The sequence below is a fragment of the Cnephaeus nilssonii genome (genome assembly GCF_951640355.1).
Source record: "Cnephaeus nilssonii genome assembly, chromosome: 2".
Taxonomy (NCBI): domain Eukaryota; kingdom Metazoa; phylum Chordata; class Mammalia; order Chiroptera; family Vespertilionidae; genus Cnephaeus; species Cnephaeus nilssonii.
Window position 1 is genome coordinate 11,074,938 of NC_137073.1, and position 15,743 is coordinate 11,090,680.

Sequence of the window (15,743 nt, forward strand, 5' to 3'; positions counted from 1 at the left end):
AGGTCCCTAGCTTCTCATTTCCTTTGGGTGTGCCACAGCCCTAAGAGATGGGAAGAGGGAGTGTGAATGGCTCTCCAGGCCCCTCCCTACTAACGGAAGAGCTCTTCAAAGCCATAGCTTGCTAATGGGAGAGTTGAGTTTTTCTCAAGAAGTTATGCACACAGAGGTCCCTCAGAAACAGTAAGAGTAGGTGGAGAAATGCTTCAGACCTAGCTGAGTAGCCTCTGGATTCAATTTTCTTTCTCTCCATCTACAGCTGTTTCTGTTGTATGTGTGTGTTTTTAAAAATTAAATCTTTATTGTTCAAAGTATTACATATGTCCCCCTTCTCCCCCATTCCCTCCATCTAGCCCACCCCACCCCCTGTTTTTTTTAATTATTATTTTTTAGTTAATCTTCACATGAGGATATTTGTTTTTCATTGATATTTAGAGAGTGTGGGAGCGGGAGAGACACAGAGAGAGAAACATTGATGTAAGAGAGACACATCAATTGGTTGCCTCCCACGCATACCCCAACCAGGACTGCCTGCAAGTGAGGTACATGGCCTTGACCAAAATCAAACCCGAGACCCTTCAGTCCGTGGGCCAACATTCAAAGTACTAAGTCAAACTGGCTAGGGCTGTTTCTGTTATGTTTTTTAAAAGATATATATATTTTAAATTGATTTTTTACAGAGAGGAAGGGAGAGGGAGAGAGACTTAGAAACATCGATGAGAGAGAAACATCAATCAGCTGCCTCCTGCACACCACCTACTGGGGATGTGCCTGCAACCAAGGTATGTGCCTTTGTCTGGAATCAAACCTGGGACCCTTGAATCCGCAGGCCGACACTCTATCCACTGAGCCAAACCGGTTAGGGCTTTCTGTTATGTTTTGATGCTGTTCTCAGAAAGGCCCCTCCCTCATTATCGCTGATGGCTGCCAGCATTGCCCAAAACTCTACCAGTAACAGATTTGAATCCAGAAAAAGAGCAACAGACTTCATTGCAGTTTTCCCAGCCTTAAGGGTCATTATGATTGAACCAGTTGAAGTGGCATGTGACCAGGAAATCTGATTGGCGTGTCTTTGGGTCTGGGGTGGGAGTGAGTCTGGAGCCCCACACTAACCACATGAATTCAGAGTGAGAGGGGTGGCTCGCTGTCTCAGAACCAGATTCCCCAGCCCTTGGTCACATCCTCCTGTGGTTACAAAGCTGAGGCCACTGTATTTTGGAGTCAGCAGGAAATTACTGCAGCTGAAGGCCGCTGATGTCCTCTGGTGCATGTCAGATCCAGGTTGGGGTATGGCTGCAGTGGGGACCCTGTTTGAACCATGGACAGCAGGTTCTACAGTCTTCATCCATCATCTGCCCCAGTTTGACCCTAAGGTCATTGTAGAGGTAAGAGGACTAATCTCTCAGTGTCAACAAACTCCAGGAGAAACTCATGTTTCAGGCTCAAAAGCTGGCCCCTGCGGAGAATAGTGTATAGAACAAAGCAGTCCATTAGGGTGATATAACCTGGGTTCTGGGTGTCTGAAAATGTGAGGCGCTGAATCAGTCAGTGAACCACCCAGAATACACATTTTGAGAAATTAAAGCAACCAGCACAATCTCAGGTCTCCTGGCTCCTCCAGGGCCAGGTGGCTGGTGTGTGTGTGTGAACTGATTGAAGTGTTTAAAAACAGAGCCCTTGGAATATGATGTTTTCAGTTCCTTTTCACACCTTTAACATTAGTTAGTGGTAACCTCACCTCTCTGAGCTCGGTCTCCTCACCTGTCAGATAGGAGTTTTAATAATTATGACCTCATAAGGTTGTTGGGAATATTGAGATGATACAGGCTAAGTGTGTAAAGTGCTTAGCCCTCAGGCCTGCACCTGAAAACACTCAGGAACTGGCAGCAGTTCATCACGCGTACATCATGGTGATGATTGACGTTGCCTCCATAAACCCTTTCAAATGACTTCCCTGCACCTGAACATGCTGTTTGTGTCTGCACTCACTGCATCCTGGCTTTCCTTCGCAGACCTGCCTCTCCACCTCTCAAGCCCAGGCCCCTCCCCTCACCACGGTGGGGCCTGTTCTTCTCCAGGCCCTCCCATTGGGGCCCCTCACTACTCATCTTTAATCCATTTTACCCTTTCTTCTATATTATCAGTCTCTCACTTTTCATCAGCTCTACTCCCTCAGTCCATAAACACATTCATGTTCAATATACAGCTACTGGAAGAATTAAAAAATGAATAAATGAGCTCTTTTAGAAGGGAGATCAGGAAAAAAAAAATGGTAATAATGGCCAGTATTTTGTTGTTGTTTTTGCCCAGTATTTTTCATCTTAACTATAAATATAAAATTTTTCTCTGTTCACCTTATAGACACTCTTTAAATACCCCATCACCCAGTGCCTTACTGCACCCTCTGTATTTCGAATGATTCTGCAGCAGAATTTTAGCAGGTATGTAGAAGTGGCTTGTTGTAATCACAATCTTTGGGTAGGATTTTAAGGAGTCTGTTTCACTGTGGTCTTGTTGTCGGTGGGAAACAAGCTGTTCCACAGGGTTGGGAGGAAAGAATCCCAAGGATCCACACACAGGAGATTGGGATGTGTTCAATGTGGTTTATTTGTTACGTAACATCAATAGAATTCTCCTCTGGGCTTCCCAAGGCCCATCTCTCGGCCCTGCCCTGGAAAAAGTCCAATCTCGTCTTCAACAGGCCAACACAAAGGCCAATGCCCGGAGTTTCTGCTTCATAAACCTTTGGGCCTAGAAGTCTCCCCCAGGCCCAGGTGGCTGTAGACCTGCATGGTCCTTTGCTCCTGGGCGGGAGGGACAGGAACAAATTGGGCCAGTGGGGTCCCAGGCATGAGAGAGAGCCAAGCATTACCTCCTGGGTGTTAACCAGGAGCTTTTTCAAAACAACCAGTTAACTTCCCAAGAATCCAGGGGCATGCATGGATCCACCCGTAGTCAACGATCTTTTCCCAGGTTAGACTGACATCCTCTGTGGTCCAACACCTCCCCCTGTGCCATTTTGACTTTACTGGGCAGTTCCTGATCTCCCCCATGCCCCCTCTCATACACAATCATGTACCAGAGGGGGGAGAGAAGGGTGTTAATTCCCTTGCGGGGGCTATGCTGCCATTTCTTGGGTGTGAAACTGGAGCTTCCTGGTGAAGCAAACAGGCCTCTGCTTCCCAGCTGACTGTGCTCAACATTGTCAGCCTCTCCCCTGGCTATTTCATTCAATAATCAGCCAAGGATGGTAACGGTCTGACTGTTTTAACTCTGGTTCTTTGAGGGCAGTGAGAACTAGTGTGTGTGTGTGTGTGTGTGTGTGTGTGTGTGTGTGTGTGTGTGTAATGCTGGTAGCAATAATTATCAGCCAGTCGAATTCGTTTATTAAGCAGGACTAAGATCCAAATGAAACAGTGAGGCTTGCATCATTGTGGGTGTTTTTCTTTTTTAAACTTTTTTATTGTGAAATAACAAACACAGAAAAATACATAAGACATAAATTTATAGATTAAGAAATTTTTGAAAACTAAACCAATATGTAACCACTCATTCAAGCCACAATAAGAGAACATTGCCAGCGCCAGTGACCTACTCAGACCTCTCCAACTCCCCTAAAGGAACTCACTATATTGACTTTTATGGTGTTCACTCATTTGTGTATTTTTTTCTTCCTCCGCCTCGCCCCCCTGCCCCCTGCCCCCCCTCCCCCGCCCCATAGTTTAACTCCTATGGAAATATCAGTCTCTTTTACTTTCTTGTAAGCTTTGTAATCATATAATTCTGTAATATGCAGCTTCTTTTTACAACGTTATATTTCTAAGGTGAGCCCATGTTGCATTATATTGCTGTAGCTAACTTTTATTGCCGTATAATATCCCATTTTATGAAAAAATCCACATTTTTCCATCCGTTCTACCACTAATGGACATTTGAGTGGTTTCATTTGAGGGCAATTGATGACTACCACTGTTCTTGCACCTTCACTCTGAGCACATAAGCACTCACTATGTGGGGTCTTTCAGGAGAAATTGCTGAGTCACACTGACACCGCATCCTACCCCCTATTTTCCAAAGTATCCAATCGCTGTGTGTGCCTACTAGCAGGGAGGTGGTGTTCCCTTGTTCCACATCTTTGGCAACATTTGTTCCTGTCAGAGTCTTTAATTTTTACCAATCTGATGGATGTTGTGTTATTTTGCTATAGTTTTATTTTGTATTTTCCCGTGTTTGTAGATTAATTTTGAGCTAAACTGCAATCTTATCTTTGAACCTAATGCGCACTTATATATATTTCAGAGACTCTAAAATGGAAATGGCTGCTTCAAAAATCAGACCTAATAACATTTAGACACAGAGTTAAAATGTCGAGGACTTGAACAACTACCCTTCCGAAGCTAACTCTGAAATATAACTTGCTTTTATTCACGAAGCCTCCATCCCAGCATGCCCTTGGCATCTGCCTCTATCTGTATTTCAAAGCTCATATGTCAGGTCCAGCCTGATGGGTTGAACCGGGCTGAGGTAGGGAGGTGGGATTTGAGAAGAGAAAGAAAGACAGGACAGTGGGATTCGGGAGGTCCACAGCTCTCAAGAAGCTCTGGCAACTTTTATTAGTAATACAGTGCTTTTTATACATAAGACACTAAGCAGGGAATCACTCACAAGGAAAACATTCTTTGTTTCTCTGAAATCACTACTGGAGGGATAAGTTGAAGGACAGGTCTCTTGTTACAATAAATCTCACTAGCTGGATACATATTTCTTGGTAAGCCATGAAAGTAGCTCTTATCCTACTGATAGCAGTCATATAAACAAACCCTGGGAAAGCTCTGTAGGCAGGGGCTGCTCTCGTTATACTGATTAGTTGCCATCCAAACAGGCCTGGGAAATCTGTGCGGGTAGGTGCCAGCCTTGCTAGCCCCTACAGGTGCAAGGACCGTGTCAGCTTACAGCCCGTTCCCCACACTCATATGACAGCCACTTTTTGCAACATTCCTCAGATGATGAACTTGGTCCAAACCCAGTAAAAATCCAATCAGGGCATCACTAATGACTCCCCTGGAGACTCTGCTAATTTTACCTATTTTGGAGAAAGCTCCAGATGAGTGAGGAAGACGCCCCCAATGAAACCAGCCCCCTTGTCCACCACTCCTGACTCTGTGTAACAGGAGAGGTGTTGCGGGGAGACGGGGAGGTAGGAGAGCCGAATGCTCTGAAGCTCTGTGGACACCTTGTCTCCGCCAAGCCTCAGGTTCCCCACTCTGGAGCATTGCTCTGCTGGCGGAGAAGCCGTGCTGCCCGAGGAGCAAGAGAAGTGGAGACAACGGACGGGCCTTCTGATCCACCAAATCTATGGACAGTCAGAAACGGTAGGTGGACGGGCCCCGAAGGGCCACCCAGCCCAGCAGAGGAGCTGAATCTGCCAGAGTGTGTGCACAGGCCCCACTGTGTGCATAGGCCCACTGTGTGCACAGGCCCCACTGTGTGCACAGGCCCCACTGGGCTCGCAGCCAGCAGAGGGCGGCTCTGGAGTTCCAGGCAGATTGGCCCCAAATCAGGTTGCAGAGTGAGAATTCACACACAGTCTTCGACTTGTCAAGACCCCAGTGTGCTGACGGCTATTGGACAAAACCTTCCATGGGGGTCTGAGGACAGGGCTACGTCCCTGGGATCAGGGGAGCTGGGAGGAGCGATGGCAATGGAGGCGCCTCCTGCCTCACGGAGGCCCTGCCTGTGAGTGCTTCCCATGTCACCCTCACACACACACACACACACACACACACACACACACACACACACTCACACAGTGTGACCCCCAAGGGTGTCAGTGAGCACGCAGTGGGCAGGCCATGCAGCCTGCTGTGCTGTCTGGACCCTCAAGGGCTTCAGTGGTGGGAGGAGGGGCTGCCTCTCTCCGGAAGCATCCTCAACCCCCTGATGCTGACACAGCCACTGCCCGCCTCCCACCATCCCGTCAGCTCACAGAGTCACCCCACTCAGGACCTGTAGGGCGGGCTCTCTTGGTCCTAATTCACATGTTTGTCTGACGGTGTGTTGTTTTTGAGAAAATTGTTTTAGTTTGGTCAGTGAAGTGGTCTGCTTCCAGGCCTGAGGAATGTGAGGGCTCTAGGCCTGACCTTGCTTGGCTCACAGCTCACTGTTGGACGAGGAGAAGCACCCGCTACACCCGTAACCCCGCCCCTTGGCGTCCACTGCTTGAGCCACAGATACTCCTCCTGGACACAGGGAGCCTCATTGCTCAAAGCTCTTGCAACCCGCTCCCTCCCCTGTGGGCGTTGCCTCGTCCTGAAGTGTGAGCAGGAGCTTGGAGAGGCAGACCTTCCTCTGCCAGGAGCTTCGGTCTCAGTTCCTCTCAGCATCGTCAATGGCAGCGTCAAGCCTATAGGCATACCTTGGAACCTGCCAGAAGCTCGACCTCCCTGTCTCCAAAATGGGAATAGAATGCTGACCCTGCGGGAGGTGGCGAGGGGAGTGGAAGGGAGTGTGCAAGCCCCGGCGATGCCCAGCCTGCACATCCCCCAGGGCCAGCCCGCTGTCCTCACCGATGTGGGGGGGTCGTGTGCCAGGTGTCAGGGGTGCACAGCTGAAGGGGCGTCTCTAAGCTCAGACACTTGTTATCAATGGAGGGAAACACCCGCAAAAGTCAGTATAAGGCCTGCTGGCGACAACAGAAATGCGGGGAAATGCCACCTGAGGAGGATCGCCCGGGACTTCTCCTGGGTCCTGAGTCTGGGCTGGTTGCCCTAAGGAGCCAGGTGAGCTCACTGGTGGGAGCCTGAGCAGCTTCCCGCCCCACAGGCCCTGAGAGGGGGTGCCCTCCCTGCCCCTTTGACAGGTCAGACCCAGGGCATTAACTCATCTGTGTGACTGTGCAGGCTGAGCTTTAGGACAGATGTGAGCTTCAGAGAACCAGGAAGGAGGCGTAGTTCACCAGGAGGGCCAATGGGGTGGGAGAGGTGGCAGAGGCACAGCCCAAGTGATCCCAGCGCAGCCCCGAGGGCAGATGAGGCAGGGTTCCTGTCAGGGTCAGTGCTGAGTAAGTGTTGGTCAATGGACACATGCCTGGCATGCAGTGGGCACTCCCCACCCACCACACCCCACAGCCCGAGCTCAGCCCTGTGCTCCTTTCCTGGCCTCCCCCACGGGGCCCTGTGGCCCCGGCAGCCGGCACTGGCCCAGGACATGTCGCATGTCGGGCGCAGTGAATGTCTGCTGAAGAGCTGGGCCAATGCCCTGAGCCCAGGACACAGGGCTTCCAGCTCCCCCACAGGCTCTATGAGCAGCACCCCATGGCCCTGGGAGCAGGGGTGCCGTGAACCATTCTTGCTGCTCCTTATCCGCCTGGAGCCTTTGACAACTGGTCTTCTCTTCCTTTTGTGCACAGGGATTCACATGCGGCACTGCCCGGGGGTCACAGGTCAAGCCCGGTTCCATGGGGAAAGCCATCCCACCCTTCGACGTCCAGGTTTGGTCCTAAAGGCGTGGCCAAGGAGCACTGAGGGCTCAGCTGGGATCAGCCCCGTGTGACACCAGGCGGCAGAAGAGCCGCGCCCCCTGCCCCAGTTGTCCCTCCTCCTCTCCTAGGTCCCCTCTGGTGTCCTGGGAGGGTCAGTATTGTGGGCATCAGTGCAGCTCTCCGTGCCCGCCGAGGCCGCGCACCCAGCCATGGCGCACAGGACCTGGAGGCGCGCCAGCAGCTCTGTCCACCCTCCGGGCTCTTAGCTTGTCCTGACCCTGTTTTCTAGCTTGAAGACACATGCGGTGTCCACACCAGGAAACAAACACGCCCATGACTTGCTGATTTCAAAGACGTGACAGCTTCATTCTGTTTTCTGACAGGGATCTCCCCATGGTCCCCACTGGTGTCACACGCATAAGCCAGGCAGAGCTTGGGGGGGGGGGGGTGGGCAGGAGGGCTGGGAGCCCTGCAGGGGGCCTCACACACCTCTTGCCCCAGATCATCGACGACAAGGGCAACATCCTGCCGCCCAACACTGAAGGCAACCTTGGCATCAGGATCAAGCCCACCAAGCCCATTGGCCTGTTCATGTTGTATGAGGTAAGGGTGCCCCGCCTGCAGCTCCTGGCCTGAGCACCCCTACAGCGATAAGTGAGGGGACTCAACTCTGCATCCTGAGACTCCTCCCATCTCCCGTTATGTGCTCCAGTTCGGTGAAGCCAGGTCTAGTTCACGCAAAGCTCACAGCCTTTCCTCTCCTGACCCATGTGGCACTGGTGCGGTTGAGAAGCCGGGCTTCGGAATCATCGGACTTGGGGCTGATGATTAAGAATGCAGGCTTCGGCTGGGTTCACATCCTACCTCCAGTTTACCAACGGGGTGTGCGCAAACCTGGTAACTGTCCTGAGCCTCCTGAGGCCTCCCCACCCCACTCCTCAGAGAAACCACCTGAGCCTCCTGAGGCCTCCCTACCCCACTCCTCAGAGAAACCACCTGAGCCTCCTGAGGCCTCCCTACCCCACTCCTCAGAGAAACCACCTGAGCCTCCTGTGGCCTCCCTACCCCACTCCTCAGAGAAACCACCTGAGCCTCCTGTGGCCTCCCCACCCCACTCCTCAGAGAAACCACCTGAGCCTCCTGAGGCCTCCCCACCCCACTCCTCAGAGAAACCACCTGAGCCTCCTGAGGCCTCCCCACCCCACTCCTCAGAGAAACCACCTGAGCCTCCTGAGGCCTCCCTACCCCACTCCTCAGAGAAAACCACCTGAGCCTCCTGAGGCCTCCCCACCCCACTGCTCTGAGAAACCACCTGAGCCTCCTGAGGCCTCCCACCCCACTCCTCAGAGAAAACACCTGAGCCTCCTGTGGCCTCCCTACCCCACTCCTCAGAGAAAACCACCTGAGCCTCCTGAGGCCTCCCTACCCCACTCCTCAGAGAAAACCACCTGCAGATCGTAGGGGTCATGTGTTTCCCCGTGTCACATACATGGCAGAGCTACAGTTCAAACCCATGTCTTTCAGCCCCAGAGCCTAATGGGAAATTCAGGGGTTACAGAAACCTGTGATGGGCTCTAAGGAAACCTGCTGAGACTCCCGACCAGATAAAGCCTAGCGCTCCCAGGGTAGTAGAGGCCACTAAGAGGAAATTCCCAGCTTCCAAGATGGGCCATGGAAGGCTGGGCACACCTGAAGTGGATCTCAGATTCCATCTCCTTTCTCCAAAAGAACAGCCATCAGAGACTCTTTAATTGTCACTGTTGTCATCACTGTGGCCTCCAGGGTGTGCTGCTCCTCATGTGATACTATCTACCCACAGTAAAAACTGCTGGCTAAACCATTCATCAATTTTGTTTATCTTTTCAAAGATCCACCTATTGCTTTCATTGATTATTATTATTATTTTTTTTTTTTTTAGTCTCTATGTCATTTATTTCTGCTCTGATCTTTATTATTTCATTCCTTCTGCTTCTCTGGGCTTTTCTTGTTGTCCTCTTTCTAGTTCTTTCAGTTGAAGGGTTAAATAGTTATTGTAAATTTTTCTTGTTTTTTTATTTTATTCTTTTTTATTTTTATTTTTATTTTATTGCTTAAAGTATTACAAAGAGTAGTACATATGTCTCCTTCTTTTCCCCATTGACTTTCCCCCAGTGTCCCCTACCCCTCTGTTTCTTATGTCCATTGGTTATGCTTATATGCATGCATACAAGTCCTTTGTTTGATCTCTTACCTCCCCTCCAAACTTCCCCAGCCTTCCTGCTGTATTTTGACGATCTGTTCGATGCTGCTCTGTCTCTGTATCTATTTTTGTTTATCAGTTTATAATGTTCTTTATTACCCATAAATGAGTGAGATCATGTGGTATTTTTCTTTCACTGACTGGCTTATTTCACTTAGCATAATGCTCTCCAGTTCCATCCATGCTGTTGCAAATGGTAAGAGTTCCTTCTTTTTTACAGCAGCATAGTATTCCATTGTGTAGATGTACCACAGTTTTCTAATCCACTCATCTGCTGATAGGCAGTTAAGCTGTTTCCAACTCTTGGCTATGGTAAATTGTGCTGCTATGAACATAGGGGCTCATACATCCTTTCTAATCGGTGTTTCTGGTTTCTTGGGATATAGTCCTAGAAGTTGGATTACTGGGTCAAATGGGATTTTCATTTTTAACTTTTTGAGGAAACTCCATACTGTCTTCCACAGTGGCTGCACCAGTCTGCATTCCCACCAGCACTGCAGGAGGGTTCTTTTTTCTCTGAATCCTCACCAGCACTTGTCGTTTTTTGATTTGTTGATGATAGCCATTCTGACAGGTGTGAGATGGTACCTCATTGTCGTTTTGATTTGCATCTCTCAGATGATTAGTGACTTTGAGCATGTTTTCATATGTTTGTTGGATTTCTGAATTTCCTCTTTCAAAAAGTGTCTATTTAGGTCCTCTACCCATTTTTTGATTGGATTGTTTATCTTCCTTTTGTTAAGTTGTATGAGTTCCCTGTAAATGTTGGAAATTAAACCCTTATCGGAGATAACATTCGAAAATATGTTCTCCCATGCAGTGGGCTTTCTTGTTGTTTTGTTGATGGTTTCTTTTGCTGTGCAAAGTTTTTTACTTTGATGTAGTCCCATTTGTTTATTTTCTCTTTAGTTTCCAAAGCCCAATGAGCTGTATCAGTAAAGATATTGCTACGACAATGTCTGCTATTTTGCTGCCTATGGCTTCTTCTAAGATTTTTTATGGTTTCCTGTCTTACATTTAAGTCCTTTATCCATTTTGAGTTTATTTTTGTGTATGGTGTAAGTTGTTGGTGTAGTTTCATTTTTTTTGCAAGTATCTGTCCAGTGTTTACAACATCGTTTATTGAAAAGACTGTCTTGTCTCCATTGTATGCTCTTGCCCCCTTTGTCAAATATTAATTGAGCATATTGGCTTGTGTTGATTTCTGGATTCTCTGTTCTGTTCCACTGTCTATGTCAGTTCTTGTGCCAGTACCAGGCAGTTTTGAGAACAGTGGCTTTGTAGTGTAGCTTGATATCTGGTATTGTGATACCTCCAAAATTGTTCTTCTTTCTCAAGATTGCTGCAGCTGTTCGGGGTCTTTTTTTTTTATTCCAGATGAATTTTGGAGAGTTTGTTCTAGGTTTTTGAAGTATGTCATTGGTTTCTTAATGGGAATTGCATTGAATTTATAGATTGCTTTAGGTAGTACGGACATTTTAATGATGTTGATTCTACCAATTCATGAACATGGTATCTTCCTCCATTTGTTCATGTCTACTGCTATCTCTTTTTTCAATGTCCTGTATTTTTCATAGTACAGGTCTTTTACGTCCTTAGTTAAGTTGATTCCTAGGTATCTTAATTTTTTTTGGTGCAATGGTAAATGGGATTGTTTATTTTACTTCTCTTTCTGTGAGTTCATTATTATTGTATCAAAAAGCCATAGATTTCTGGGTGTTAATTTTGTATCCTGCTACTTTGCCAAATTCACTTATTAGGTCCAGTAGTTTTTTGATGGGGTCTTTGGGGGTTTTCTATGTATTTTATCATGTCATTTGCAAAGAAGGACAGTTTTACTTCTTTTCCTTTTTGGATGACGTTTATTTCTTCTTGTTGTCTGATCACTATGGCTAGAACTTCAAATACTATATTGAACAGGAGTGGTGAAAGTGGGCATCCCTGTCTTGTTCCAGTTCTTAGGGGAAATGAGTTTAGTTTTTGCCCATTGAGTATGATGTTGGCTGTAGGTTTGTCGTATAAGGCTTTTATTATGTTGTGGTATGATCTGTTGATTCCCACTTTGCTGAGAGTTTTTATCAAGAGAGGGTGTTGGATTTTGTCAAATGTTTTTTCAGCATTAATTGATATGATTATGTGATTCTTGTCTCTTTTTTTATGTGATGTATCACATTTATTGATTTGCGGATATTGTACCATCCTTGCATCCCCAGAATAAATCCCACTTGATCATGGTGTATGATCTTTCTAATATAATGCTGAATTCTATTTGCTAGAATTTTGTTGAGGATTTTATCATCTATGTTCATTAAAGATATTGGGCTGTAGTTTTCTTTTTTTGTGGTGTCTTTATCTGGTTTTGGAATTAGGGTAATGCTGGTTTCATAGAAAGAGCTTGGAAGTGTGCCTTTCTCTTGAATTTTTTGAAATAGTCTAATGGGGATAGGTTTTAGTTCTTCTTTGAATGCTTGGTAGAACTCCCCTGTAAAGCCGTCTGGACCACGGCTTTTGTTTGCTGGAAGATTTTTGATAGCTGCTTCAATTTATTCGGTAGTTATCGGCCTATTCAGTTTTTTTTTTATTCTTCTTGATTGAGTTTTGGGAGCTTGTATTTTTCTAAGAATATGTCCATTTTATCTAGGTTGTCCATTTTGTTGGAATAGAGTTGTTCATAGTATTTTTTCATAATCATTTGTATTTTTGTGGAATTGGTTGTTACTTGGCCTCTTTCATGTCTGATTTTGTTTATTTGGGTCCTCTCTCTTTGCTTCTTGGTGAGCCTGGCTAGAGGTTCATCAATCTTGTTTATCCTTTCAAAGAACCAGCTCTTGCTTTTGTTGATCTTTTGTATTGGTTTTTTGGTCTCTATGTCATTTATCTCCACTCTAATATTTATTATTTCCTTCCTTCAGCTTATCCTGGGCTTTTCTTGTTGTTCTCTTTCTAACTCTTTGAGTTGTAAGGTTAGATAATTTATTGCCATCTTTTCTTGTTTTGTGAGATAGGCCGGCAGAGCTATGAATTTTCCTCTCAAGACTGCTTTCTCTGTGTCCCATAGATTTTGGGTTGTTGTGTTTTCATTGTCATTTGTTGCCATGATGCTTTTTATTTCTTCTTTGGTATCTTTGGTAACCTAATCATTGTTTAATAGCATGCTATTTAGCCTCCAGGTATTTGATTTTTTAATTGTTTTTATTGTAGTTGATTTCTGGTTTTATGCCATTGTGATCTGAGAAAATGCTTGATATAATTTCTCTCTTCTTGAATTTGAAGAGACTTTGCCTGTGCGCCAATATGTGGTCTATCTTTGAAAATGACCCATGTGCACTTGAGAAGAATGTATATTCTGTGGCTTTGGGGTGGAATGTTGTGAAGATGTCAATTAATTCCATCTGATCTAGTGAGTCATTTAATATTGTTGTTTCTTTGCTGGTTTTTTTGTTTAGAGGATTTGTTCGGTGGTGTTAGTGGGGTATTAAAGTCCCCTACTATGACTGTATTGCTGTCAATCTCTCCCTTGATATCCTTCAGAATTTTTTTAAACACATTCTTTTGATATAAGAGAAGAAGGAAGAAGTAGAGAGATAGAAACATCAATGATGAGAGAGAATCATTGATCTGCTGCCTCCTGCAAGTCCCCCACTCTGGATCGAGCCCACAAGACAGGGCATGTGCCCTTAACTAGAATCGAACCCGAGACCTTTCAGTTTGCAGGCAGAAGCTCTATTCATGAGCCACACCAGCTAGGGCCAGAATTTTTTTTTTTAATGTATTTGGGTGCTCCTATATTGGGTGCATATATGTTTAACAGAGTTATATCTTCTTGTTGAATTGCTCCCTTTAGTATTATGAAGTGACCTTCCTTATCTCTTCTTATGGCCTTCACTTTGAGGTCGAATTTGTCAAATATAAGTATTGCTATCCCTGCCTTTTTTTTTCTTTTTTTTTTTTCATTTCCATTCGCCTGAAAAACCTTTTTCCATCCTTTCACCATCAGTCTTTGTGAGTCCTTTGTTCTAAGGTGAGTTTCCTGTCGTCAGTAGATATAAGGGTCATGTTTTCTTATCCACTCAGCTACATTATGTCTTTTGATTGGGGTATTTAATTGATTTACATTTAAAGTTATTATTGATAGGTACTTGTTTGCCACCATTTTTATTCATTATGCCTGTGTTCCTTCTTCCCTTCCTATTTCTTCTTTTTATAGCAGACCCTTTAGCATTTCTTGCATTGCTGGTTTGGTGGTAATAAACTCCCTTAGTTCTTTTTTGTCTGTGAAGCTCCTGATTTCACCCCCCAATTATTATTGATAGCCTTGCTGGGTACAGTATTCTTGGATTCAGACCCTTGCTTTGCATGACTTTGTATATTTCATTCCATTCCCTTCTAGCCTGATGTGTTTCTGTTGAGAAATCAGTTGATATTCTGATGGGAGATCCTTTGTAGGTAACTTTCTGTCTCTCTCTGGCATCCTTTAAGATTCTTACTTTGTCGTTGGTGTTTGCCAATTTAATTATAATGTGTATAGGTGTCAATCTTTTGGGGCTCATGTTGTTTGGGACTCTGTGAGCTTCTTAGATATGTGTGAGTTTTTTCTTCCCAATATCAGGGAAGTTTTCTGTCATTATTACTTCAATCAAGTTTTCTATTCCTTGCTGTTTCCTGTCCTTCTGGCACCCCTATTATGCAGATGTTGTTTTGTTCTCTGTTGTCCCACAGTTCCCTTAGGCTCTCCTCCTGTTTTTTAAGTTTTTTTTTTCTAGATGCTCTGTTTGGGTATTTTTTCCTACCTTGTCTTCTAGCTCACTGCTGCAGTAATCTGTTTCTTCTAGTCTACTGTTGATGCTTTCCAATGAGTTCTTTACAGCAGCAATGTAATTTTTCATTTCTTCTCGGTTCTTCTTCATTTCCTCTTGGTTCTTACACATATTGTTGAATTTGTCTTCCATCCTTTTCAGCGACCTTAGGACCATTGCTCTGAATTCTTTCTCTGTCATATTGCTTGCTTCCATTTCATTTACTTCCTTTTCTTGTGATTCCTCCTTTTCTTTCATATGTGGGCTGTTTCTTTGTCTCCCCATGATCACTCCTCTCAGGATTTCTGGTTATGTAGCTCTCTCTCCTGCATTGATTTAAAGGCACAAAATACAACACAACAAGACACAACACACAGGGCACCAAACACAAATGTATTCACAATACTTATACTCTTAAATAATGGTGACCACCAGAGAAAAGAGAATTAGGGAATAGAGATGATTGCAAAACTGATATTGAGAAAAGGAAAAAATGTAAAAGAGAAAAGAGAGAGAAGAAAAAAAATGAAGGGGAAAAATACATATATGGGGAGAAAACTCCAATAAAACAACAACTAATCCAAAAAATGCAAACAAAAATCCTCCAAACAATAAACACCTGGATGAATCTGAGGAGGCAGAGCTTATTTCCAGGAAGTAAGGTCAAGGAATTGAATGAATGGGGAAATAGCCACAATTGAGTATAGAGGAGGTAGAAAGAGAATGGGTGTATAAGAAGAAAAGTAAAAAAACTAAATACAAAAAATATATATATATACATATATATATATATAATATACACACATATACATATATATATGAAAATTTATATATATATATATATATATAATTTTCCTCCTTCTTTAATCTATCTATGTATTTGTTTACTATTGGAAAAGGAGGATAGAGAGAGATAAGCCTGAGTTAGTGATTCAATTAGTTAAGCTATTAGTAGAAGAAGAGAACAATCGAGGAGAGGAAAAATAGAAGCAAACAATCAAACAAAAAAACGAACAAATAATCAAACAAACAACAAGAAGACAGACAGAAAGAAAAAGGCAAAAAAGGAAAAATAATTTTGATAGTGAAGAAAGCAAAGAGAGAGATGTGTATGGGTTTGGAGCAGGGGAGAGGAAATTAGATGTATGAGTAAGATCAATTTTTAACAGGGAGTAAAAAGAAAGGGTAGAGAAAAACTAAAGCAGGAACAGGGTAAGAGAAACAGGACAAA

General features: G+C 44.9%; 1 protein-coding gene across 1 annotated transcript in view; it reads left to right on the top strand.

Moving 5' to 3' along the window:
• LOC307092385 (acyl-coenzyme A synthetase ACSM1, mitochondrial-like) overlaps positions 1-15,743 on the top strand; it is a gene marked incomplete at its 5' end in the record, with an annotated part of 46,394 nt that overhangs the window by 14,145 nt on the left and 16,506 nt on the right. Inside the window, 5 exons of the mRNA XM_079759680.1 lie at positions 1,223-1,382; positions 2,359-2,438; positions 5,246-5,369; positions 7,406-7,486; positions 7,979-8,080. Coding sequence (XP_079615806.1) covers positions 1,223-1,382; positions 2,359-2,438; positions 5,246-5,369; positions 7,406-7,486; positions 7,979-8,080 — 547 coding nt within the window. The remainder of the gene's footprint in view (positions 1-1,222; positions 1,383-2,358; positions 2,439-5,245; positions 5,370-7,405; positions 7,487-7,978; positions 8,081-15,743) is intronic.